The sequence below is a fragment of the Mobula birostris genome, chromosome 10, assembly GCF_030028105.1.
Source record: "Mobula birostris isolate sMobBir1 chromosome 10, sMobBir1.hap1, whole genome shotgun sequence".
Taxonomy (NCBI): domain Eukaryota; kingdom Metazoa; phylum Chordata; class Chondrichthyes; order Myliobatiformes; family Myliobatidae; genus Mobula; species Mobula birostris.
This window is the reverse complement of record NC_092379.1, coordinates 43,143,299-43,169,697: the sequence shown is the minus strand read 5'-3', so window position 1 is coordinate 43,169,697 and position 26,399 is coordinate 43,143,299. Positions and strand designations below refer to the sequence as shown.

General features: G+C 43.8%; 1 protein-coding gene across 1 annotated transcript in view; it reads right to left on the bottom strand.

The window, feature by feature from the left end:
- The window catches only part of LOC140203635 (serine/threonine-protein phosphatase 2A 65 kDa regulatory subunit A beta isoform-like), a 129,447-nt gene that overhangs the window by 65,304 nt on the left and 37,744 nt on the right, over positions 1-26,399 (bottom strand). Inside the window, exons 2-7 of the mRNA XM_072269683.1 lie at positions 12,369-12,459; positions 12,177-12,277; positions 8,550-8,782; positions 6,635-6,782; positions 3,652-3,807; positions 402-516 (exon numbers count right to left, since the gene is read on the bottom strand). Of these exons, the coding sequence (XP_072125784.1) occupies positions 402-516; positions 3,652-3,807; positions 6,635-6,782; positions 8,550-8,782; positions 12,177-12,277; positions 12,369-12,459 (844 nt within the window). The remainder of the gene's footprint in view (positions 1-401; positions 517-3,651; positions 3,808-6,634; positions 6,783-8,549; positions 8,783-12,176; positions 12,278-12,368; positions 12,460-26,399) is intronic.

The window sequence follows — 26,399 nt, the reverse complement described above, 5'->3', positions numbered from 1 at the left end:
ATCGTCGGACAAAATGTGCAACCACCATGCGTACTATACACAACCTTGACATTTGTCTCCTTACAGGCAGCCACAAAGCAAAGGAACCCAACAGAACCCATTAAAGACAGAAAACCATCAATCACACAATGCGCAGGAAAAAAAGACAAATTGTGCGGACAAGAAAAGTAAGCAAATAATGTTCAGGACTGCACTGCAAAATGCCAGGTTGTACAGCTGGATCAAAGGCCTCGTCTCCACTAGGAAAGTTACAGGCACAGATTGCAGTGTCATTGCCCAGAACAAGAGTCTATTAATGAAGTAATTGATAGTTGTTTCTGCTGCCAGAAAGTTGTCACTGTGCTTCACCAACAACATCTTAAACCGGATGGAAAAGACAAGAATGAGAATTCCCAACCAACCTTTAACTTTGTTGGCCCCAGCTGCTCGCACTTCAGCCTCACAATCTTTCAACAGGTTTTGGAAAGCAGGAACCAGATCATTTTCCACAATTTCAGGACCCACGGTTTTCTGAAGCTTTAAAGGCAAGAGAAACCAAATGAGTAACAAAGATAGAGCGGGTTTCAATAGCAGCAATCTGTGCATTAACACGTGAACAGAGGAATCACAAAGACAACACCATCTTTCTTTTCCACGCTCGTGTCGCTGCTGCCATCAGGTAGAAGGTACAGGAGCCTCAGGACCCACACCTCCAGGCTCGAGAACAGCTATTACCCCTCAACTATCAGGTAGAAGCTGCAGGAGCCTCAGGACCCACACCACCAGGTTCAAGAACAGTTATTACCCTTCAACCATAAGGATCTTGAACTACAGGGGATCAGTACACTGAATCAATTGAGATGTTCCCACGAGCAATGATCTTACTTTAATTACTCTTTATCTTGTTATTTCATACTCTTGTTATTTATTGCTATTTATTTATATTTGCATTTGTACTTTATCTTTTATTGATCCTGTTTACAGTTACTATTCTATAGAAATTGCTGAGTATGCCCACAGGAAAATGAATCTCAGGGTTTTATGTGGTGACATGTATGTACTCTGAAAATATGAACTTCAAAATTAAAAATCTGAACTATACTTTAGCTACAGACTTCATTGCAAGATTAGTTTATACGTGATCTTGAGCATAGAAAGTGCCTTTTGTGATGGTCTGTCATTAGCAATGATAGCAGAACTTTATAAATACAATAAACTCTGTATCGTTCTAATGCAATTGTTTTCCAATAATGGGTTGGTGCCAATTTCACAAGTGCTCTGGCAACCTTTATCTTGTTCTGGCATATTTCCCCTTCCTTTCCAGTCCTGATGAAAGGTCTTGGCCCAAAACGTCAACTGTTTATTCACTTCCATAGATGCAGCCTGACCTGCTGAGTTCTTCCAGCATTTTTGTGTGTGTTACCTTATATGGAGCTTATTTTTGAACACGGGTTAGTTATCGTATAAAGACAGACAATATAACGTCTTTGCCTGTTCCAAGGGTAACAATCCTAAGATGACAAAATGGCTGTGTTTTCTGTGTGCTTTTGAACACTGGTCCATCTGTAATTTGCTTTAATTTTCGATCAGGTTTACAGTTTTTAATTATGTAATTTTATCATGGGTGGCAGGGTGGAAATACATCTCTACCAAGAGACATGTAAGGCGTTCCTTCCCTCCGCTAGCCTGCAGGTCACCCTTGGGCAAGGTGTAGCACCTGCTTAGCCAACCCCACCCCCCCAATCAGGGTCACGTGAAGCCATGGGGTAAGAGGAAAGAAACCCAGAGAAATGTTGCCATTGTGTTCAGATGTTTATCAATGAGTGGATACCCCATGCTCTGGTAAAGAAATAAATGAGTGGGGAGAAAAAGGGAATGGTCAGATAAATGGTGTCCATTTAGAAGCAGCATTCTTTAGTGTTACCCAGGTAAAACAGCTGTAATGATCTATCCTTGATAAAATATCCACAGATAAACCAGCTGCTTCAGTACAGATTTTACACTCATACAGAACAGAAAGATTTAATCTCAATGCTTTGGGGTGGGACCAGATTTTCCTGGCCTAAAGAGACGGAATTTTAAATTTTTAAAGAAAGGCAAAGTTGAGAAAATATTGTCGTTGATGGCTCTGAATCCGAAAGTATGGTACACAGACAACAACGTGAGCAATTGTAATCAGCTAATTTCTCAGGTCAAAAGAAACAACTAAATAATGTTATTTAATCATTAAATAATGCTTCTTAATTGTTAAATAATGTTAACCTGATTGTTAATGTTTGCAATTAACCTGTGTAGGCAATGTGCCTTTATTTTGAGGACTTGTATTACATTGTGGTGAGAAAAGCACGGAGATTTCAGTTGATCCGAGTGTTTTCCCAGGCTGGGAAAGCCTAAGACTAAAGGGCATAGATTTAATTGGAGACACAGAACGCAACAAGCTGTTCCGGCCTTTCAAACGGCACCGCCAGTAACCCACCAACTTGTGCAACAATCTACAATGACCCTTTAACCTACTAACCGGAATGCTTTTGGACTGTGCGAGGAAACCGGAGCACCAGGAGGAAGCCTGAGGCAACAAGTTTTATACTGAGAACAAAGACCATCTGGTTCAAAAAACATAAACACACAGGAGATTCAGCAGATGCTGGAAACTTAACACAAAATACTGGAGGAACTCAGCAGGCCAGGCAGCATCTATGGAAATGAAATAAACAGTCGATGTTTCGGGCCAAGACTGCTCTTCAGGGCTATAAATCTGCCGATGACACAACTATTGTTGGCAGAATTTCAGATGGTGACAAGGAGCCGAAGAGGAGTGAGATAGATCAGCTGGTTGAGTGGTGTGGCAACAATCTGGCACTTTGTCAGTCAGACCAAGGAACTGATTGTGGACCACAGGAGGGTGAAGTTGAATCACCACCTCCCTACACCATACCTGGTTTGTGTGAAGTCAGCAGTGGGAAGGAACCAGCAAAGTCCAGTCCATCAAAATTTTAATTAAATTAATTAATTAATGCCCTACATCACAAAATTTACCACAATGACAGTAAAACCAATGATTGTGGACGTCAGGAAGGGGAAGTCAAGGGAACATACGTCAGTCCTAATCAAGGGGACTGTGGAAAGGGTGAGTAATTTCAAGTTCCTGAGTGTCAAAGTCTCTGAGGATCGTCCTGGCTTTTCAACCTTTCGACTCATTTTTAAACAGAACTGAAGTTCCCCTTAACTTCCTCCAGTCAAAAGTGAAAAATATCAGTGTCATCAACCTGTGCACGTGCTGAATCCCCAGATCCCTGGCACTATGCCAACAAGTTTGTTCTAAACCCCTGTCACAGGATTATCCTTCAGATACACTGAAAAAGATCTGAGCTCAATTCAGACCAACTTTGTTCTATTTCAGATCCATGTTTAAAAACAGGCTAATTAAATGAATCTGGAAAGAAATCTCAGCACCTTTTGGCATGTCAGTCAATTATATTAAAAATACGCAGGTGCTTGATTTAATGATTTTTTAAAACTATATTAGAGGAACTAATCGTGTTTTCATGACTTTTGACAGAATCAGAAGGGATTCCAGCTGGAACAGAAAACTTAAAGACTAGCTTTAAAACATAAATGCACCATATCATCATACCAAAGAGATGCATTTTGTGCTTTAGCAATAACACGTACCTCAGAAAATTTGTCTGCCACCACATAGCGAACACGCCAGGATTCATCGTCCACTGCCTGCCGGAGGGTCGGCATCACCAACGCTTCCAGGTCTTCCTGGGGCAGCAGCTGGGCTATGCTCACACAAGCCTCAACTGCCAACAGCCTCACCGAATCCTGTGAAAAAGATGTTCAAACCGGGTTTGAGCTGGTTCTTCATTAAAAAACAAAATTAATTTCCTGAAGTTAACATTAGGAAGAACTAATCTCATCAAAAAAATCATAAAAATAAATACTGACAATATAACAATTGTTTCCCAGATGATATCCGTTCAGATCACCTAGAAAGTAGCAACAGGTTTCATTACTTTGCAATGTGTGCTGGAATCTTCCCAGGATACAAGTACTGGAATGGAAATTTGGAGTGTATCAACATGCAACCTTTGATGGAAGCATTCCTTGGATTAGTATATTAGCAAATGTCATGACAGTGCAAAAATTTATTGATAAATCAATTTTCTTTCTCCTGCTCTTGAAGCACCATTCTCTGCTGAGTGAATCTCCAAGCTAATCACCCAAGTGGTCACTTTTCACCGTAGGATGTAGGAGCTGAATTAGGCCATTTGGCACATCGAGTCTCCTCTGACATTTCATCATGGTTGATCCATTTCACCTTCAGCCCAATCTCCTGCCTTCTCCCCATATCTCTTCATCGAAACACGGAAATCTACAGCACTTTACAGGCTATCCAGCCCCAAAGTTGTGCCGACCAAGTAACCTACTCGAGAAACTGCCTAGAATTTCCCTACCGCATAGCCCTCTATTTTCCTAAGCTCCATGTACCTATCTAAGAGTCTCTTAAAAAACCCTGTATCCATCTCTACCACCTTTGTTGTCAGTGCATTCCACACACCCACCACTCTCTAGGTGAGAAACTTACTTCTGATGTCCCCCTTATACCTACTTTCAAGCACCTTAAAACTATGCCCCCTCATGTTAGCCATTTCAGCCCTGGGAAAAAGTCTCCGGCTATCCACACGATTAATACCTCTTATCATCTTACACGCTTCAACCAGGTCACTTCTCATGCCCTGACTAATCAAGAATCTATCAACCTCTCTGCCCTGAATATACCCAATGACTTCTCCTCTGTGACAATGAATTCCACAGATTCTCTGGATAAGGAAATCCTTCCTCATCTCCATTCTAAATGGACAAACCTCTGCTCTGAGATTGCTTCCTCTGGTCTTAGGCTGTCCCACCATAAAAAACATCCTCCCCATATCCACTCTAGAGGCCTTTTAGTATTTGACAGGTTACAATGAGATCCCTCCCCCTCATTCTTCTGAATTCAAATGACTACAGGAACAGAGCCATCGAATGCTCCTTGAACGACAAGCCTTTCAATCCTGGACCTTTCAATCACTTTCGTGACCCTCCGTTGAACCCACTCCTGTCTTGGCAAACCCTTTGTTAGATAAGGGGCCCAAAACTACCTTCAATATTCCAAGTGAAGCCTTATAAAATGTGAACATTACATCCTTGTTTTGATACGCTAGCCATCATTGGTGGGGTCTGAACCTGGAGCAAGTGTGAACATCTCCTTGGCTACAGATGTGAAGGTTTATTTCCAGGAGTCACTGGACAGTAACCAGAAGAGAAGCTTACTCAACACCAAGGAGCACACGTCCAACCGTTAACCAGAAGCTAGGTGAGGGTCAAAGTGTCCATCCCAGCTCCCCTTCAGCGTACCATTTCTGTACGACTCTGGCTCCTTAGTACACGAGGATACTGCGGACTGCGTCAAGCCTTTTGCCCGGGATACTTTAGGTTGGAGGAATATGAAAGGACACACACTGATTAAACAGTTCGCTCTTCAGGCAAAAGCCTCAAGATAACCACCTTCTTGGAGGAGCATCTCCAGCTGGAGTACTGGAATGGTGTAATCATGCCAATAGATTGACAGGCACTGCTTCCATCTGCTGTGGACAAAGGAAGTTTATAAAGCAGGGGCTCCCAACCTGGGGCCCCTCGGTTGATGGTAGGGGGTTGATGGCGTAAAAGAGGGTTGTGAACCCCGGTTACAAAGGTGAACAGATGGTGCAGACTACGACAACAGAAACTTTGCAAGCAGGAAGTGGCATTAACAAGGCGTAGCATATTGAGTACATGGACGTATTAACCGGATGCAACTCAGTTCTTTGCCACGGACACACCATCCGTACTAATCTTTCCCACCTCCAGCTCATCCATACAGTAAAATGCAAGCGGTAATGTGGGGTGGGGCGGGGGGGGAATTGCTCCAGTGAGCGGAATGACAGACAGCCTGTTACCGGAACGAGCCAAGTGCTCTCCGTTATTTCACACACTGCCATGACGTGTGGGATACAGAGGCTCCTCAGTACAAGCAATTGATACACATGTGACATAAAGCCAAGGTGACAGCAGCAGCTTCAGCAAGATAAATCATGACAAGCCATGGGGAATAAGATCACCTTTCTTCACTATAATCCACGCTTCCTTCATCCACGTCACCTGCATTCCCACCCCACAAGCCTTTCCAGCGCATCAGTGTCTGTAGCCCCCACCATCCACAATAGACTCCTAGACTAATCTCAATCCTCCGCTATCTGCAAGAGGTCTCTGCCACTAATCACACCCCACTTTCCCCACCCCACCCTTCAGGGTTCCACGCCACTCATTCATCCTTGTCGCTCTCCCCGAAAGCAAGACAAGGTCTACACTCGCCCATTTGCCTCCGTTCAGGGCTGCAAACAGTTCTTGCAGGCGAAGCGGTGCTTTCCTCTCGGGGCTATTTGCTGTATCTGGAGCTCCTGCCGTGGCCTCCTCGACATCGGAGGACCAACACAGATGGGGTTGGGGGGGCGGCTTCTTCAACGAGCACCTTCTCTGGTTCCGCTGCGACAGCCAGGGTATCCCAATGGCCACCCACTTCAATTCGACTTCCCGCTGCCACCCCAGTATCTGCTCTACAACTACATACCTGCTCATCAGAAGCCAGGGAAGTGAAGAGGGGTATAATGTCACTTTTCAAAAACTCCAGCTCCACAACCTTTGCAAATTCACCCAACTTTGATGCTGCTGCCTGGCGGACCACTGGTGTGTCATCTGAGCACAAGCTGTGGAAAAGTCTGCAGAAAAAATAAAATTAAAGGTCACATAGGAGTAGTTGCCCATTGATGCAGAACTTAACAATTCGCAAGCAGAAATACAAGCACTAAAAATTGACATTTTTGCAATTAATGTTTCTAAATCAGAAGCTACTAAAATATTTTGCTAAACCCATCATCATTATGTGCTGTGTCATATGCTATGGGTGGTCACGGTCTTTCCATGACCCTGATTGTTCTCCGTAAAGTTTTCTACAGAAGTGGTTTGTCATTTCCGCCTTCTGGGCAGTGTGTGTCTTTACAAGGTGGGTGACCCCCAGCCCATTATCAATGCACTTCAGAAACTGTCTACCTGGCGTCAGGTGTCGCATAACCGGGACTTGTGATCTGCACCGGCTGCTCATCCACCACCTGACCCCATGGCTTCACCTGACCCTGATCGGGGCGGGGGCGGTCGGGAGGGGTCGATGGTATCGAAGCAGGAGCTACACCTTGCCCAAGGGTGGCCTGCAGACCAGCAGAAGGAAGCCTTACACCTCCTTTGGTAGAGACGCATCTCCACCACACCACCCAAAAATCCAATATTTGTGGTATTCAGATTTTATCCTGAGAAATACTTCAAGATAGCAACAGAATATAGAAATTTACTGCACATTACAGACCCTTCAGCCCACAATGTTGTGCTGACCACGTAACCTACTCTAGAAGCTGCCTAGAATTTCCCCACCATACAGCCCTCTCTTTTTCTGAAACAACTGACTATATCTGAAAGTTTACACAAATGACACCACAAAAAATTTTAATTCAGGGAGTAAAGCGGCTGGAAGTGAACCCCAGATGTGGGACTCCTGCACTTGGAGCAGAACAGAGCCATTGGTTGTGGACTGCAGGGGCACACAGTTACCAAAGCAACCTTCTCGTCCGACAAAACTCAAACACCTCCGAACAAGTGAAATCCTCTGCGCGCCAGATTAATCAAAATGGCCCTGAAGCAGAGCAACAGGCTTGACAAGACACGGCTCTCAAAAAGAGCACGCCTTTGTAAATGACAAGGCCACTTCAACCCCACAGCCGAGAGTAAGCGATGAGCACCACTCGACTATGATGCACCTCGGCTTTTGCTCCTTCCTCACTAAAAACACACAAAAAACCTTCAGTTTATGTCATTAAAAACAAAAATGCCACACTTTCTGTGCTATTTTGGGGCTGATTATTCTCTAAACTAGAAACTTCTACCCACTCAGTTAAAACAAGGTCCCGTCCACCATGGTGGTAGCATGTTATCGCCAATAAAACCAAATTATACCGAAATTGGGTGGCAGGAAGGAAATACGTCCCTGCCAAAGGAGGTGTAAGGCACTCCTTCCCTCCACTAGCCTGCAGGTCACCCTAGGGCAAGGTGTAGCACCCGCTTAGCCTCCCCGATCAGGACTACGTGAAGCCGTGGGAGCAGGTGGTGGACGGTTGTATGAGCAGCAGGTGCAGATCTCAACTCCTGACACTGACACCAGGCAGACAGTCTCTGAAGCGTATTGATAATGGGCTGGGGGTCACCCGTCTTGTAAAGACACACGCTGCCCAGAAAGAAGGCAATGGCAAACCACTTGTGTAGAAAACTTCGCCAAGAACAATCCTGTCCACGGAAAGACCCACGATCGCCCACACCATACGACACGGTACATAATGAGCGATACTACAGGATGTAGATTTTCTACAATAATACTGTAATATTCCTAGCCAACTTCAATCATGTTCATCTCCAGCATTCCAAGGGAGGAAAGTACTTACTGACGCAGCTCGGTCTTTACACAGCTGGATACCCGAGGGTAGCAGACACTGAAAAGGCTGCATGCCGAAGTCCTGGACGTGAACCAGTCACCACAAGTCAGGCGCTTGACCAGTGGCACAAAGTGGACTTCTAGGTCTGCAGGAGAGTGCTCGTGGGAGATGGCTCGCAATGAATCGATGGCTTTATTTCGTACTACCGATTTTTCCACCGTTGCCAGGTTCTCCAAGGGAGGCTGATTAGTGGGAAAGAATTAAACTGAAACACATCTTCTTTTTACTCTACTTCTAAGAAACACAATATTTAGAAACAATCTTTAAGATAAATTCTTACATTGCTGAGAATTAGGAATTCTCATAAAGAAAATGAGACAGAGAAACATTTAAAGGCAGAAGAATATAGAGCCGTGCTGGAGGACAAAACACAAACTACCAAAAACTGTATAAATCAAAGGACATATTTTCTCAATCACAGAAATTCCCAAGGTTCCTAACCAGAAAACTCTGTACTAATATTAAATGGAAATTACACTGACACATTCCTAATTACCAGTAATTACTATTTCATCTTCAAATTAAGTACCAATAATTGTTCATCCTATGAGGTTTTAATATGCAAATAAACATGAAGCTGCCTGTCAGAATAATTTTGCCAAAGTTTGAGGGAAGTCCATGGTCATCCACTTTGTTAGAAGAAATAAAAGTGTAAACTACTTTCTAAATTGGGAGAAAATTCAAGAATCCGAGGTGCAAAGGGACTTGGGAGTCCTCGTGCAGCATTCACTAAAGGTTAACTTGCAGGCTGAGGAAGGCAAATGCAATGTTAGCAGTCATTTCGAGAGGACTAGAATATAAAAGCAGGGATGTAATGTTAAGGTTTTATAATGTATTGGTGAGGCATCATTTAGAGTATTATGAGGAGATTTGGGCCCCTCATCTAAGAAAGGAGGTGCTGACAGTGTGCAGAGTTTCAAGGAGATTCACAAAAATAATACTGGGAATGAAAGGCTTGTCACGTGAGGAGCCTTTGATGGCTCTGGGCCTGTACTCGCTGGAGTTCAGAAGAATGAGAAGAGACCTCATTGAAACCTATCAAATGTTGGAAGGTCTGAATAGAGTGGATGTGGAGAGGATGTTTCCTATGGCAGGGGAGTCTAAGGCTAGAGGGCACAGCCCCAGAATAGAGGGATATGCTTTTAGAATGAAAATGATGAGGAATTTCTTTAGCCAGAGGGTGGTGAATATGTGGAATTCTGTGCCACAGGTGGCTGTGGCGGACAAGTCATTGGGTATATTTAAGGCAGAGATTGATAGGTTCTTGATAGGTTCATGGCATCAAAGGTTACTGGAAGAAGACTGGGGAGTGGGGCAAAGGAGGCGAAAAAAGGATCAGCCATGATTGAAAGACAAATTGATAAGACTCTTGATTAATCGCAGCATGGAAGGATACAGGGAGAAGGCAGGAGATTGGGGCTGAGAGGGGAAAATGGATCGATGGGCCAAATAGCCTAACTCTGCACCTATATCTTATATAACTATTCAAACAACAACTGTGCCCACGTTTCAGTTTAGAATTGCAGGCATCACAGGGGCTCCGAGAAAACGTTTCTGAATTGCTATTTTCTATAATACAAAGCCACGCCATCTCAGCGTTCTTCAAGAAACACTGCTAAAAGTTTGTGATATTTTATATACAGCCCCCACCCACACATGAGCAAATTGGATTCCTTACGTAAATGCTTTAAGAATTCTCTGCCTGTACTCGCAGGTAATTTTACACAAAAAGAAAACATTTTTGAAAGGAGTATCAATACAAAAGAACGTACACACTCTATACGCAACATACTGACGCTGGAATGTCTAATTTGAAACCACTGCAATCAATAAAGTAAAACATGGAATAGTAAAGTACAGAAACAGGCCATTCGGCCCACAATGTTGTGCTGAACCAGCTAAAAAGAAAATCAAAAACCACCAAGAACTAATCCCTCCTACCTACACAATGTCCATCTCCCTCCATCTTTTTCATACCCATGCGCCTATCCAAAAGTCTCTGAAAAGTCTCTACCATCATACCAGTCAATGTATTCCAGGCATCCACCACTCTGATGGTAAAAAAAACTTACCCCTCACATCCCCCTTGAACCTACCTACCCACTCTCACCTTTAATGCATACCTCTGGTATTAGACATTTAAATCCTGGGAAACAGATACTCCTCTTTACTTAATCTATGCACATGCTCCTCATAATCTTACAAACCTCTAGCAGATCTCCCCTCGGCCTCCAGCGCTTCAGAGAAAACAACATAAGTTTATCCAGCTCTCATGATCACACGTCCTCTAAACCAGGCAACATTCTGGCGAACCTCTTCCGCATCGACCCCAAAGCCCCAACATCTTTCCTATAGTGGGACAATCAGAACTGCATGCAATACTCCAGACGTGGCCCACCCAGAGTCTGATAAAGTTGCAGCACTTCCTCTAAAGCAGGCAGCATCCTGGTTAAACCTCATTGATCGAGCTACTTTGGTGGTTTCATAAATTGATTTCATTGTTTTAATTCTGAATTGTCCTATGATGAACTGATCACTGAAAATCATTTCAATTTGATCTATGCCCTGTAATAGCCTGAGGCCCTCGTTATTTAATTTCAGAATCTTGTTCCCCATTACGGGTATTTAAAAACAATACAAGTACGTTATTTTAAATAAATATTTAATGCATAGGACCATTGCATCTGGGCATTAAAATCTGTGTTTTGTTTCCCCCAGTTGGGCTCATGTTGAACATATATTTGGTCAATACAGAGCAGAGGTTTCAGTGTTCGGGGGACGGTATCAGTCCGTGTATGTTTTCCAACAGGCTGCGTGGGTGAACCTGGATCAGGGGTAGAGTAACTACACTTCACTGTAGCAATTCTCAATGATACACCCCTCCAATATTTCAACCAGGTCCTGAAGAAGGGTCTCGGCCAGAAACATCGACCGCTTACTCTTTTCCACAGACGCTGCCTGAGCTGCTGAGTTCCTCCAGCGTTTTGTGAGAGTTGATTTGGATTTCCAGCATCTGCAGACTTTCTCGTGCCTACAAATATGTTGGGGTGGCACAAAGCCTCATCTGCCTCAAAGATTTTATTGCAAACAATAAAAGCAGAGAGGGTTCTGTATGTGTCCGTTTACCCCTCATTCATGCAACCCATCATAACAAAGAAAGATTACAGGGCCATTGCCGGGTTTGGAGGACCTGAGTTATATGGAAAGATTGAATATGTTAGGACTTCTTTTTATCTTGGAACATAGAAGATTGCAAAGAGATATGACAGAAGGAGACAAGATTACGAGGGGTTTAGATAGGGTAAATGCAAGCAGTCATTGTCCACTGAGGTTGGATGAGACTGCAGCTAGAGGTCATGGGTTAAGGGTGAAAGGTGAAATGTTTAAGGGGAACATGTGCTGAACTTTTCTATGACTCATTATAAAGTCACTTACTTTATCATTGCCTGTGGAACCCTGCTGCTTTGAGAATCATCTTCTGGAAATTAACCTTTATTAAGACAGTAATACCACTTCAATGGCATTAACCGCGTGTCCGTCTTGTGCAGTGCTTTGTAAATGTACGACCGCTCTTACCAGCAAACAGTGAACATACTCCGGTCCACCAACGAGCACCGTGAAGCTCCCTAGTTGCTCCGCTAATGCCAGCAGTGCCTCGTCTTCATCGAAAATGGTGTCTGCATCTAGACGAGAAATCAGTGGCAAGGTGACTCTGAGAGGCGATTGTTCAAACCGAAGCAGCCCAACCACACGCAGCTTTGTACCTACCAGTCAGAAGTGGGAGCAGCTCATTCCGGGTATGCTCTACCCCCAAGGCCAAGGCAATTGTGGACAGTTGCTTTATGTTGTTCAACCGTGACTGGGGAAAGGAAAGAAATGAAATTGATCAATGCCATCCAACCCTGAACAGAATTCTGGAAAAAAAAAGATATTACTGGCCACTCCACTGGGCACCGCACAACATTATTCTCGTCAGCACAAGTCCCGAGCCCAGTCATTAAATGGTTTCTCTTTCTACAGATGCCGAGCCTCTGCTTTGGTCATCCATTTCCATGAATACAGGACCATAATTCACTGAAAGTGGTGCCATGGGTAGATATGGTCATGAAGAAAGCTTCTGGCACCTTGGGCTTCATAAATCAAGGTAAGTTTGGATGTTATGTTGAAATTCTATAAGACAGTAGTAAGACCTAATTTGGAGTGTCATGTGCACTTTCAGCTGCCTACCCACAGGAAAGATGTCAGTAAAGTTGAAAGAGTACAGAGAAGGTTTAGAAGGATGGTGCCAGGACTGGAGGACCTAAGTTATGAGGGAAGATTGAATAGGTTAGGCCCTTATTGCTTGGAACATAGAAGATTGAGAGGAGATTTGACAGAGGTATGAAGGATCTAGGGTAAATGCAAGCAGATTTTTGCCACTTAGGTTGGGTGGGACTACAACCAGAGGCCATGGTTTAAGAGTGAAAGGTGAGAGGTTTAAGGGGAACATGAGGGGGGAATTTCTTCACTCAGAAGGTAGTGAGAGTGTGGAATGAGCTACATACTTTTCAAAAACTTGTGAACGTCAGAAGCAATATAGCAATGCAAAGGGCCTTAAGAATAAGTTGAGGGTGATATGAAGGATCTTCCAGCAATGGAACAGAAACAAAAAGAATAAAGCTAGATCAAGTCCTTTGAATAACCATATACTTAATTTCCTCAACAGTTTTCCAAATTAAACAATGAATATTGTGGATAGCAAATTGATTTTGGAGTAGTATATACGGACAACTTTCTTATTGCCCTAATCAAAGACTGGCAGGACAGTCAAGGTAAGAAGGTATAACAATAATCTTACCTCTAGTTTTTTACTGAGTCTGGCCTCCTGTGCCTTCAATCTCTCTTCCTGATACTTTTCATGCACTTCCTTCAATTTGTCTACACTAGATCTCTTGGCAGATGCTGTCCCTGTTAGGGATGCAATCAAATCAAAGTTATAATAGGTAGTAGCTTCCAATTCAACCAATTCTTTATCATTCAAAATATACACCTCAGCAGGGAGAAATCAACTAACAATTTTACTTAGTTTCTATTCATTTATCGCTACCTGAAGCTTAAGTTTCCAATTAAAATCTATCTGATTCAACGCAGTAATAGCTGCCAGAATTAATTGGAAACTCTCACATACCATTTTGTTTTGTTTATCACACATGTACTGACAGCCCCAGTCTTAGAACACATACCAACTAACACATGTAGGGTTCTTGGTAATGTTAACTGCTAAGGCTAATGAAATGGCGTCTCTGTAATGCTAACTGCTGATGTAATAGTTTCTCTGTAGCTGCGATATTTGGGTTTTAACTACAGATAACAGGGAACTAACCAAATGAGAGACACATTATTCTATCTTGTTTGTCTGGGAACCGAGCTTTTGTGGTTTTTCGGTCGAGGCGAGTGAGGAGGTAGAACGGGTGCGGGGAGTGCTCGGTGATCACCGGACGGAGTCTACGGGAATTCGAGGGTCCAGCGGTTGGCAACGTTTCGGCGGAGGTCATTGAGGAGGAACACCGGAGGCGTGAGCTCCAAAGATTTTTGTGCACAAACTGTTAACTTTAACAAGAGTGGCGTCTTTGTCTTTTATATTTGGTTTCTCTACTAACCACACAACAAAATAAGGGTTATAAAGGCCATGTGTCAGTTTGCCATCACCGTGAAGGCCGACGAAAAGGAAAGGGCGGATCGAGCAGTGGATCATTTGGGGGCTTCTGATGATGCCCTACCTCCAGTTTACTGTAACCTGACTGCTCTGAAGAGCAAGCAGCTGCCGGAATTGAGTTCTGGAGGAGTGGCAGCTGCTCAGTGAGGTGATCCGGGCACTGGCACTATCTGGTATGTATTTGGAAAGGGGGATATGGCGCAGGCGGAGAAGACAAAACCAGCTTCAGTACCTCCATTACTGAGAGAATAGCCTCGTTTGAAGTTAAAGAACCAAATTTTATACCGGCCATGTCAGCCCCGGACCGACCTCGGCGTTGCCAGCTGGTTCTGCCTGAGAAGTATCGGAGCATTGCGTTGAGTTCACTTCATGATGATCCTGGACATTTGGGGGTGGACAAGACCTATGGTTTTTCTGGCCCTGAATGAAGTTGGAGGTTGAAGAGGACTGCAAGTCGTGCATTCGCTGCATACGCTGGAAGACACTGCCTGTGCAGGCAGCTCCTCTGTCATACCTGCAGAGTGCAGGGCTCCTGGACCTGGTGTGTATGGATTTCCTCTCTATAGAACCCGATGCCAGCAACACGGCCAGTGTCTTAGTCATCACGGACCACTACACTGGATATGCTCAGGCTTTTCCTATCAAGGACCAGAAGGCGACTACGGTGGCAAAAGTGTTATGGGAGAAGTATTTCATGCATTATGGCCTTCCCCAGGCGGATACATAGCGACCAGGGATGGGACTTCGAGAGTAGACTCATCTACGAGTTACTGGGCATGCTGGGAGTTGAGAAATTGAGGACCATGCCCTATCACCTGCAGGGCAATCCCCAGCCTGAGAGGTTTAAGCTTGGGCCCCTGGAGATCAGCAAGGAGAGCAGGTGGAGTTAACATATCGGGCATCTGGTTCACTGTACCCGAAATGAAGCTACTGCGTGCACGCCATATGCAGGAAGCCAAGGCGTTACTAGTGAAGGCTTGAAACATGGATTGTCCCATATAACTGCTGAAAAGGCATGTTTAATTGGGGCCCATGCAACTGTCCGAGGCTTCACCTTTAGTTTGGAGAAAGTGGGAGAAACCTAAGTCAAACTTGAGAGTAAGAACTAGTTCTACCAGGTGAGGAAAGATGGTGATGAAGGGGAACTGATGAGATCTGTTGTCTAGAAAGAAGCAGAACATTAAGGACTTCCTGGAAGGGGATGAAAATGTATAAACACTAAACCCATAGTGAAAATAAAGTGATCTGGGCCAAGTAACTGAAAGTGATTGAAGTGATGGAGAGATTGCAGACCAGATAATGTTCTAAGTGTCGGTTGCCAGAAAAACATTGGCAAGAACTGGAGGAAGAACACTTCCTACTTCTTTTTAAAATTAGGACTACATTATCTGTTACATTGATAAAACCAGACAGGCTTCCGGCTACCATTGCATCTCTATTGGTAGAGTAATCCTTCAATACCGTACCATATGAATAGCCTGGATTGTGGGAGCCCAGGTCGGTCTTACAAGAGATAATGTTAAGCCTGGAAAATTGTAGCTATGGAGGAAAGATTAGATAAGCTTGGGTTGTTTTCTAGTCTTGAGATGTATAAAATTGGGAGGATCAAATGGCAGAAATGAGAAGGGCTTATTTCCTAAACAGGGGGATTAAAAAAAAACTGAGGTCCATCGTAACTGCTAGTAGTATTAAAAGTATTTTCACTCAGAGGATGGTAGAGGGATCTGAAATACTTCCAAGGCATAAATTCCCCTCATATTTAAAAAGTAAATGAATATCTGAAGCGCTGTGATCAACTGGGCTACAGAGCCTGAGGTAGGACGTGGAATTAGAATGGGTAGCTCTTTTCTTGACCATCACAGATGCAATTCCCAACATATTTATTTTTATGGTTCTATGAGCTTGGCTTAGGAAATAGGCAGGTAGGTTTTATTTTTAGAAACACAATTTAGTTGTTCAACTAATTTTTAAAAGTGTTTATACTTGTAAACTTTCAACTTAAAAAACTTTCTTTTATCAAGTGTTTTTGGAATGTGTCATCTCAGGTGTTTACAGAGAGAACATTTTGAGATGCAGACGTACCCTTTTTAACAAAGCAACTCAATGACACATTAGATCCTTCACCCTCAGGAAGCGATTTCAAGCTCTTTTCAGATTCAGCCCTGAAAACAAAAAGTAGAAAACTAATTTTGAGCTTGAGAGCTTGGCAGATAAATATCATATTGTCTTTGGAATTTTGCAGTGACGAAGGATCGCAGATCGACATTGCAGACTGCTTTTCTTTTCACAAATTCTGCCTGATTCCGTGCGTGTTACAGCAAGCTACTCACAACATTTCTGAGCCAAATCCCACAGACTCAGGAGCACAGCAAATATCATAGATTATCATTAAACTGCAGAATAGAATGAATTATGTCACTGGATGGAACAATCAGCTCTTGAAAGAAAACCTGCTAGAAATTTAGTAAACTTTTTGAAAACAGAAATCAAAATATCACAGATGCTGGAAATGTAAAGAGAATGACAAAATATTCAGCAGGTGAAGCAGTTTCTAAAAAGAGAGAAACAAAATTACTGAAATAATATTTCAAAAGTCACTGTCATTGTTTCATGCTCCACCTCCTCAGTAGAAAATACTGTACTACTCTTTAAAGAAGTCTGCTAAATAAATGAACAACAGTCACGTGCAACCTAATTTAAAAATAAGTACTTTCAATAGGGGAGAAGGCATCCCATTATGTTTAACTTATAAAACAGTGATACTACCAATATTCTGAGAAGTCCTTTTCCAACTAAGGCTGTATTGCCCAGTGACATTACCTTTGTAGAGAAAGTGGTTCAGCCTTGGGCTTCTCAGCAGCAATGGAGGAAGGGGTTTTGATTTGTGGTTTGGTGGAACTGGACACTTTGCTTAGTTTTGCTGGAGTCCTTTTAATCGATCCATCACAGGACTGGTAATACAAGAGAAAGAAAACGGTGAAATGTTCAAAGGTTCATTTTATTGTCAAAGTATGCACGTACAACTCTGATACTTGTCTTCTCCAGATAGCCCTGAAATACAGAAAGACCATGAGAGTTGATGAAAGAAAAGACACCAACTCTCCCCACCATCAGTACGACAAAGAAAAGAAACAATAACAATCCCCGACCCCCTCGCCTGCAAAACAGACCAGTGACAGTAACATCGAAACCCCCAACCCCACCTTACACACAAAATATTTACAGCTCACCCACCCACCAACCAGCCACAATTAACAAAACACCAAAACCTGGAGGAAACCAATATGAAGTACAGTCCAAAATTCACATATGTCTCAGGATATTGGAAACAGCTTTCCATCAGCATACGAAGACAGTGGCTGCAAACTCAACAAATCAGCAAAAGCATTTTCAACTTAATCAATCCAATTTTAGTTGGTAAATTAATCAAGGCTGACAACTGAAAATATTCAGAGGATGGCAAATCAATTTGGCTAAATGCTGTAAAAAATAAATTGTAAAGACTGCAACAATCCAGATTTCCCCAAACTTTCAGAAAGCATTGCCTCCTGCTGCTTTAACATAGCAGATACAAAGCAGGAGAATAGCAGCAACTGGGGAAAGACAACCGAACGCACTATTGAATGCTGCATTCTTTTCAAAGACTTTTGAAAGTCAGAAGCAATATAGCAATGCAAAGGGCCTTAAGAATGAGTTGAGGGTGATATAAAGGATTTTCCAGCAATGGAACAGAAACAAAAAGAATAAAGGTAGATCAAGTCCTTTGAATAATCATGCACTTAATTTCCTCAAACACCAGGAAATCTGCAGATGCTAGGATTTCAAGCAACACACATAAACATTCACCAGCAACTTTGATGTGTGTTACTGAATTTCCTCAACAATTTTCCAAATTAAAAAATGAATATTGTGGATAGCAAATTGATTTTGGGGTAGTATATACATACAACGTTCTTATTGCCCTAATCAAAGACTGGCAGGGCAGTCAAGGTGAGTACGACGACAATCTTACCCTTAGTTCGTTAATGAGACTGACCTCCTGTGCCTTCAATCTCTCCTTCCGAAGCTTCTGCCCTTTCTTCAATTTGTTTACAATAGGTTTATGTTTCCTCAGATCATCTTTAGGTGCATGAATCCTGCCCTCGATATCACTCTGCTCAGATGCTTTCTCTGTTCAGGATGCAATCAAATCAAAGTTATAATAGGTAATAGCTTCCAATTCAACCAATTATTTATCATTCAAAATACATACCTCAGCGGGGTGAAATCAACTAACAATTTTACTCAGTTTCTATTCATTTATTGCTACTTGAAGCTTAAATTTCGAATTAAAATCCACCTGATTCAATGCATTAATAGCTGCCAGAATTAAATGGAAACTCTCACATACGATTTTGTTTTGTTTATCACACGTCCTGAGATCCCCAGTGGCAGGAAATGCATTTTGATTTTGACACTGTCCTCCTGGTACCATTCTCCCGTAAATATAATCAAAAGCTGTCACTGTACAGTGCAATCAGATCCATAACTCACTAAATGCACTCTTAAAGCTCAGAATACTACTAACACACAGCTGAGCAAGGCAATAGACTCTTAAATGTCTTCTTAATTGGCCCAGTAAGCCAATAGATGAAGGGCAAACAGGGAAGGAAAGAAATACTGATATCCCCCAAAATACCAATTACGCACATAAAGCCCCAACCTCGTCGGACACCGACCGGCCAGAGTCACGGCCTCGTTGGAGACGTGGCTCACACTCTCAACAGCAAATACAGTTGTGGACTCATTGAGATCATAAGCAGGGAAACATCAGGAAACAATTTAAATATAAAATCAGATTTTTAAAAAAATGGAAGCTAATGGTGAGCATTGCATCAATAGGCAGAGAAACACTTGCTGCAAAATAGATTACATGCAACATTTCACTAACCAAAGCTAGAACTCACTGACCACTGCTTTTAAACCTTTTCCTTTGTGTGGTACAAATCTTGCCAGTGTAGTTTTCATGTTGATTTCCAGAGTTCAATTTGATTCGGGCTATTTAATCCCACACCCTGTCAAATACAGCCTCATTAAAGGCAGTCACTCAAATCACCTGTAAATACTGCACTAACTCTGACCCTGGAAAGTCAAAATGGGCATGGGGGAACAGATTACTGAAGAGCAAATGTCCCTTAAGAGCACAGTTGGTGACACCTCCCATTACTTTTATGATTGGACAGTAATTAGCCAGATCGGATATACTCTGTTTTTGGTGGATAGAACGTAACTAGGGACATGTAGTTGCCACTGACAGACCTGTACTGGATATGCTTGGCTTGCTAGGCATTTAGTTCTGAAGTGCAACTTTAAGCACGGCACATCAGAGGTTACCCATTTTCATTATTATTGCTGTTCCTGCTACTCGCTCATTCTTTGATTTGGCTGAAAACTACCATTATAACAGTGAGGACTTTGGGAGGAAGCACAGATGCATCATTCACTCAGTTCTTCGAGTTGAATATAGTTTCACAAAGTTCATTCCAGGCTCTGGTTTAATTGAAGGTGGGGATCTTCACTGGAGAAGTGTCCTCATGTTAGCTAAACTATCACCATCACGACTGTGTGAACCAGGGTGGCAGAACTTTGATCAGATCCATTGGTTGGGGAACTGCTGAACTCTTCATTGAAGATGAGAAAATCTGCAGATATAGGAAATCCAAAGTAATACCCAGAAAATGCTGAAGGAACTCAGCAGGCTAGGCAACAGCTACGGAAGAGAGTTAACAGTCGTGGAACAGTCCATGTTTCGAACCTAAACGGGCATCACTCCACAACTCTTCCTACGCTACAAAGATAACTGCATTGGTCCTGCTTCCAGCACCCATGCTGAGCTCATCAATTTCCTCAACTTTCTCCAATTTCCACACTGCCCTCAACTGGCCCACTTCTGACACCTCTCACCCCTTTCTCGATCCCCGTCTCCATCTTTGGAGACAGTTTATCTGCTGATACTCTTTACAAACCCACTGACTCTCACAGCTCTCTGGACAAGACATCTTCCCACCCTATCACTTGCAAAAATGCCATTCCCTGGCCTCAGTTCCTCCATTTCCACTGCATCTGCTCCCAGAATGAAGCTTTTCATTCCAGAACAACTGAGATATCCTCCTTCTTCAAAGAAAAGGGCTTCCTTTCCTCCACTATCAACGTAGCCCTCAACCACATTGCACAAATCACCCTGAACCCTTCCACCTGCCGCCACACGAAGGATAGGGTTCCTCTTGTCCTCACCTATCACCACACAAGCCTCTGCATCCCGCACGTAACTCTCTGCAACTTCTGCTATCTCCAAAGGGAGCCCACCACCAAGCACATCTTTCCGTAGGAATCACTCCTTACACGACTCCCTTGTCCACTCATCCCTCCCCACTGATTTCCCTCCTGGCACTTATCCTTGCAAGCAGAACAAGGGCCACACCTGCCCCTACACCTCCTTCCTCACTACCATTCAGGGCTTCAAACAGCCCTTCCACGCCAGGCGACACTTCACCCGTGAGTCTGTTGGGATCACCTATAGTATCTAGTGTTGCCTCCTATATATTGATCAGACCAGACTGGGAGACATTTGTCAAGCAGCTTCGCTCCATCTGCCACAAAAAGCGGGATTTTCCGGTGGCCAGCCATTCCAACTCTACTTTCCATTCCATTATGTCAGTCCATGGTCTCCTGTCACTGTGAGGCCACCCTCAGGTTGGAGCGGCAAAGAGCTTATTTTTTGTTTGGGTGATCTCCAACCTGATGGCACAAACGTCGATTTCTCAAACTTCCAGTAACTGCCTCCTCCTCCTCTCCATTCGTTTCCCTCTCTCACCTCATCTCCTTACCTGCCCATCACCTCCCACTGGGGCTCCTCCTCCTTCCCTTCTTCAATGGTCCTCTGTCCTCTCCTATCAAATACCCCCTACTCTAACCCTTTACCCCTTTCACCAATCAACTTCCCAGCTCTTTACTTTAACCGCTCCATCTCTCCCAGTATCACCTATCACCTGCCAACTTGTATCTCTTCCTTCCTTTCCCCCACCTTATTTTTCTGACTCCTTCTTCCTTCCGTTCCAGTCGTGAAGGTTTTCGGCCTGAAACATCGATTGTTTACTCTTTTCCTTTAATGCTGTCTGGCCTGCTGAGTTCCTCCAGCATTGTGTGTGATGCATCTGTTTACTGCATGCTGCTTTTGCCATTTAACAAGCTGATGGTTCTGAGTAGCAGCTCTATTCAGTTCAGATCCACCCAATGCAACTTGTAAAACTTCTTTCTATACTCACCACTGAACTGGCATTGGTCCCTAGCTTGATAGTAATGGTCAAAAGGAGTGATAGACCAGGCCTCGAGATTACAGTTTGCAGCTGAATACAATTCTGCTGATATGGACAATTGCAACCCTTCATGAGCAACTAGATTTGCTGAGACTCTCCCATCAGTACTGAGCTGTAACGTTAGCTGTGCTTACATGGAATTCTGTGAGTACCTACCGAGTATAAATACTGAAAAGCTCACACATAGCTGTCAGAAACTTCATACCTGATTGTGTCATGGATACAGATTCGTCAGACGAGCTGCAGGATCCTTGGCATGACTGTAAACTAGGGCTGGTGTTAGTCTTTCTATCAGCTTCGTTTGATGAAGGGGCACTGTCTTCTGAGGAAGCAGACTGCACAAGGGCAAGAGAATGGAAATAGATTAGTTCCCGAGCTGTTAGTATTTTCTGATTTGATAAAATAAAGATTAGATGGGCAGGAAGCTTGCAAACATTTAACATCCAGCAACATAAATTCTGTACATCCGTCCACTGGATTGCCCCCTCCCTGCCCTTTCAATGCATCCCATTATATCCTTCCATATATTTCACTAACCTGCTGCAACCTATTAGCCCAAACCCTCAAAGTTTAATGTTCATCTCAAACATGTTACCCTTGAAAGAATCACACAAGAAATTCCCAGCCTTTTCTTTGTGCCCAGTGATCTCATTTAGACCCTGCCATAGTCTACTGGCATCCCTTTGGTTAACCTGGGCTTCCAACTCGCTCGATATTGCCTCTTGGCGCCCCTAATGGCTTTCCGGAGTTCACGCCTGGATTCTGTGTAGCCACTGGTATCCCCGGACCTAAAAGCCGCAGCTCTAGCCTTTAAAAGGGATTTGACCTCATAATTCATCCATGGTTTCCGGTTAGGGAATACCTGGATCGTCTTGTGAGACACACAGTTCTCCGTGCACTTCCAAAGAAGTCTGTGACAGCTGAGGCATACTCATTGAGGTTAGCTGCCGAGTCCTTGAATACCTGGTCCATTTCCGACACCTCCCTCCCCTTTCTAGATCTTTCTGTCTCTATCTCTAGAGACAGCTTATCTACTGATGCCTACTATAAGCCTACAGACTCTCACAGCTATCTGGTCTATTCCTCTTCTCACCCTGTCTCTTGAAAAAATACCATCCCCTTCTCGCAAATCCTCCATCTCCGCCGCATCTGCTTTCAGGATGAGGCTTTTCATTCCAGGACGAAGGAGATGTCCTCCTTTTTTAAAGAAAGGAGCTTCCCTTCCTCCACCATCAACTCTGCTCTCAAACGCATCTCTGCCATTTCACGCACATCTGCTCTCACCCCGTCCTCCCACCACCCCACTAGGGATAGGGTTCCCCTTGTCTTCACCTACCACCCCACCAGCCTCCAGGTCCAACAAATAATTCTCTGTAACTTCCGCCAGCTCCAACGAGATCCCACCACTAAGCACATCTTTCCCTCCCCCTCCGCTTTCCACAGGGATGGCTCCCTACGCGACTCCCTTGTCCATTCGTCCCCACCATCCCACCCCACCGATCTCCCTCCTGGCACTTATCCTTGCAAGCGGAACAAGTGCTACACACGCCCTTACACTTCCTCCCTTACCACCATTCAGGGCCCCAGACAGTCCTTCCAGGTGAGGCGACACTTCACCTGTGAGTCGGCTGGGGTGGTATACTGCGTCTCGTGCTCCCGATGCAGCCTTCTATATATTGGTGAGACCCGACGCAGACTGGGAGATCGTTTCGCTGAACACCTACGCTCTGTCCACCAGAGAAAGCAGGATTTCCCAGTGGCCACACATTTTAATTCCACGTCCCATTCCCATTCCGATATGTCTATCCATGGCCTCCTCTACTGTAAAGATGAAGCCGTACTCAGGTTGGAGGAGCAACACTTTATATTCCGACTGGGTAGCCTCCAACCTGATAGCATGAACAGTGACTTCCCTAACTTCCGCTAATGCCCCACCTCCCCCTCGTACCCCATCCATTATTGCCCATCCTCTGGGCTTCCCCCCTCCCCCTTTCTTTCTCCCTAGGCCTCCTGTCCCATGATCCTCTCATATCCCTTTTGCCAATCAGCTGTCCAGCTCTTGGCTCCATCCTTCCCCCTCCTGTCTTCTCCTATCATTTCGGATCTCCCCCTCCCCCTCCCACTTTCAAATCTCTTACTAGCTCTTCCTTCAGTTAGTCCTGACGAAGGGTCTCGGCCCAAAATGTCGACTGCACCTCTTCCTATAGATGCTGCCTGGCCTGCTGCGTACACCAGCAATTTTTATGTGTGTTAATTAATTAGGTGCTGATTGCATCGTCTCTGATCTGGGCCGACATTTACATGCCAGGCAGCACCTAATTAATTAGCTTGTTTATTTTGGCTTTTTTCTGGGTGCGTTCCGGCTATCGCTGCACCACTGCATGCTTCGCGGATCAGTAGCGGTCCGCGGCCCGGAGGTTGGGGACCACTGATGTACAGCGTAGTTTCACTTAGCAGAGTCAAGAAGACAGCCAGCACGCTGGAACATTCACACATCTTTCTATCAGACAGTTCTTTGTAAGCACTCAAAACATCCTGCAAACCTGCCCTGAACCTACGTGCCCTTTCAAAGTTAAAGTCATACTTTTCTGCAATCATTGCAGCATTGTCAATTGTAGCGAAAATCTCACTCAGTTCAAAGCTATGGCAGCTTAATGCTGAGATGCTGAGTGTAGTTCCCGGGGAAGAAGCTTGGCTTTTCGCCACTCTCGCAGCTCGGGGTGCGCGCTGCCTCTATAACGGCTCGCTTCACAACAAACGCTGAACGCTATTTCACTTTTCGCTGCTCAGGGTGCGCGCTGCCTCTATAACCGCTCGCTTCACAACAAACGCTGAACGCTATTTTCGCCACTCTCTCTGCTCGGGGTGCGCGCTGCCTCTATAACGGCTCGCTTCACAAGAAACGCTGAACGCTATTTTCACCACTCTCGCTGCTCAGGGTGCGCGCTGCCTCTATAACGGCTCGCTTCACAAGAAACGCTGAACGCTATTTTCACCACTCTCGCTGCTCGGGGTGCATGCTGCATTTTTTTGTAACAGTGAAAACACCTTCTTGTCAGCGAAAACCGGTAACTAATTTCGTCTTTCACAACAGCGAGGAGTTGTAAAGTGAACGTTCAAAAAACGGGGGCCAGCTGGACACTGAACACTTGCTGACAAGTTTGGAATTACCTGAGATCTTTCCTCTTCATCCTGCCTGAGCAAGCATCTGGTCCATCTCAACCCCATTTTGTTCGGGAGTTATCACCTCTTTAGCTCTCTATTATTTCCTAGCTGAAGACTGAGACACAACAGTTTGTGCTTCTTATCTGATATCAACACCAAAATATTTCTCATGGTTTCTGATTTGGCCACTGTGATGTCATCAGCTATTGTGATGTCATCAGCCACTGTGATGACATCAGCCATTGTGATGTCATGACCCACTGTGATGACATCAGCCACTGATTAAAACTAATTAAAACATGCTATCCCAAATATTTGAAGCACTTCATTATTTGAACCTTCCCATCATTGATTATAATCATTGGCCACAAATTTCAGTTGGGGTGGGTCTTGTGATTTATTGAATGAAACAGTTGTGTCTGACAGACTTTTTGTTCCAATGTACACAGAAAAGAAAACGACACAGAATTACATTCGTGATCCCAGTGCATTAATATTCACCTCTTTGGGCAAGTTAGGATTAAAAAAAAGAAATCACTCTAAATTGTTCTCCGAGGCAAAAGAATAATAAGGGGAAAGTTGACATTTGTCCGTACAATTGGCTTTAATTGATTCCTAATCTAAATTACCTTCCCACCAATGGTTAGCCAAATAGCCTCACACCTCCTCCCTGCAGGAAGCAAAGAATCTTTAAAATATAGAAATGGTCTTTGAGGAAAACAAATCCTGGCACTTCTAGAAGAATTGCCAACTGAAGAAAACTCAATTCTACCATTGACTTGTTTCCAAAATGCATCAGGCTTGTTTAGATGTTCCTTTGCAAACTTCTGATGCTGAAATTTGTGGTAACGATGCAGGAAAAGTTTTCTTCTGATGACTCTTCCATGAAGGTCATATTTCTTCAGTGTCGCTGCACAGTAGAACAGTGCACCACCACTCCAGAGTCTGCTAAATCTTCCTGAAGGTCTTTTGCAGTCAAACAGGGGTTTTCATTTGCCTTTCTGGCAATCCTATGAGTAGCTCTCTTGGAAAGTTTTCTTGGTCTTACAGACCTCAACTTGACCTCCACCGTTCCTGCTAACTGCCATTTCTTAATTACGTTACGAACTGAGGAAACGGCTATCTGAAAATGCTTTGCTATCATCTGATAGCCTTCTCCTGCTTTGTGGACATCATTTATTTTAATTTTCAGAGTGCTAGGCAGCTGCTTAGAGGAGCCCATGGCTGCTGTTTGTTGGGACAAGGTTTGAGGAGTCAGGGTATTTATAAAGCTTTAAAATTTGCATCACCTGGCCTTTCCTAATGATGACTGTGAACAAGCCATAACCCTAACAAGCTAATTAAGGTCTGGAACCTTGGTAAAAGTTATCTGAGAACTCAAATCTTTTGGGGTGCCTAAACTTTTCAATGGTGCTCCTTTCCTTTTTTTCACTCAAAAATTGTACAAAACCAAAATAATACACTAATCTTGCTCAATATGTTGAAAAGAATGTTTCATCTTCAACATTATGATTTTTGGAGATCAGTTCATCTTCTACTCACTTAACTATTCACAGTAACAGAAATTTTGACCGGGGTGCCCAA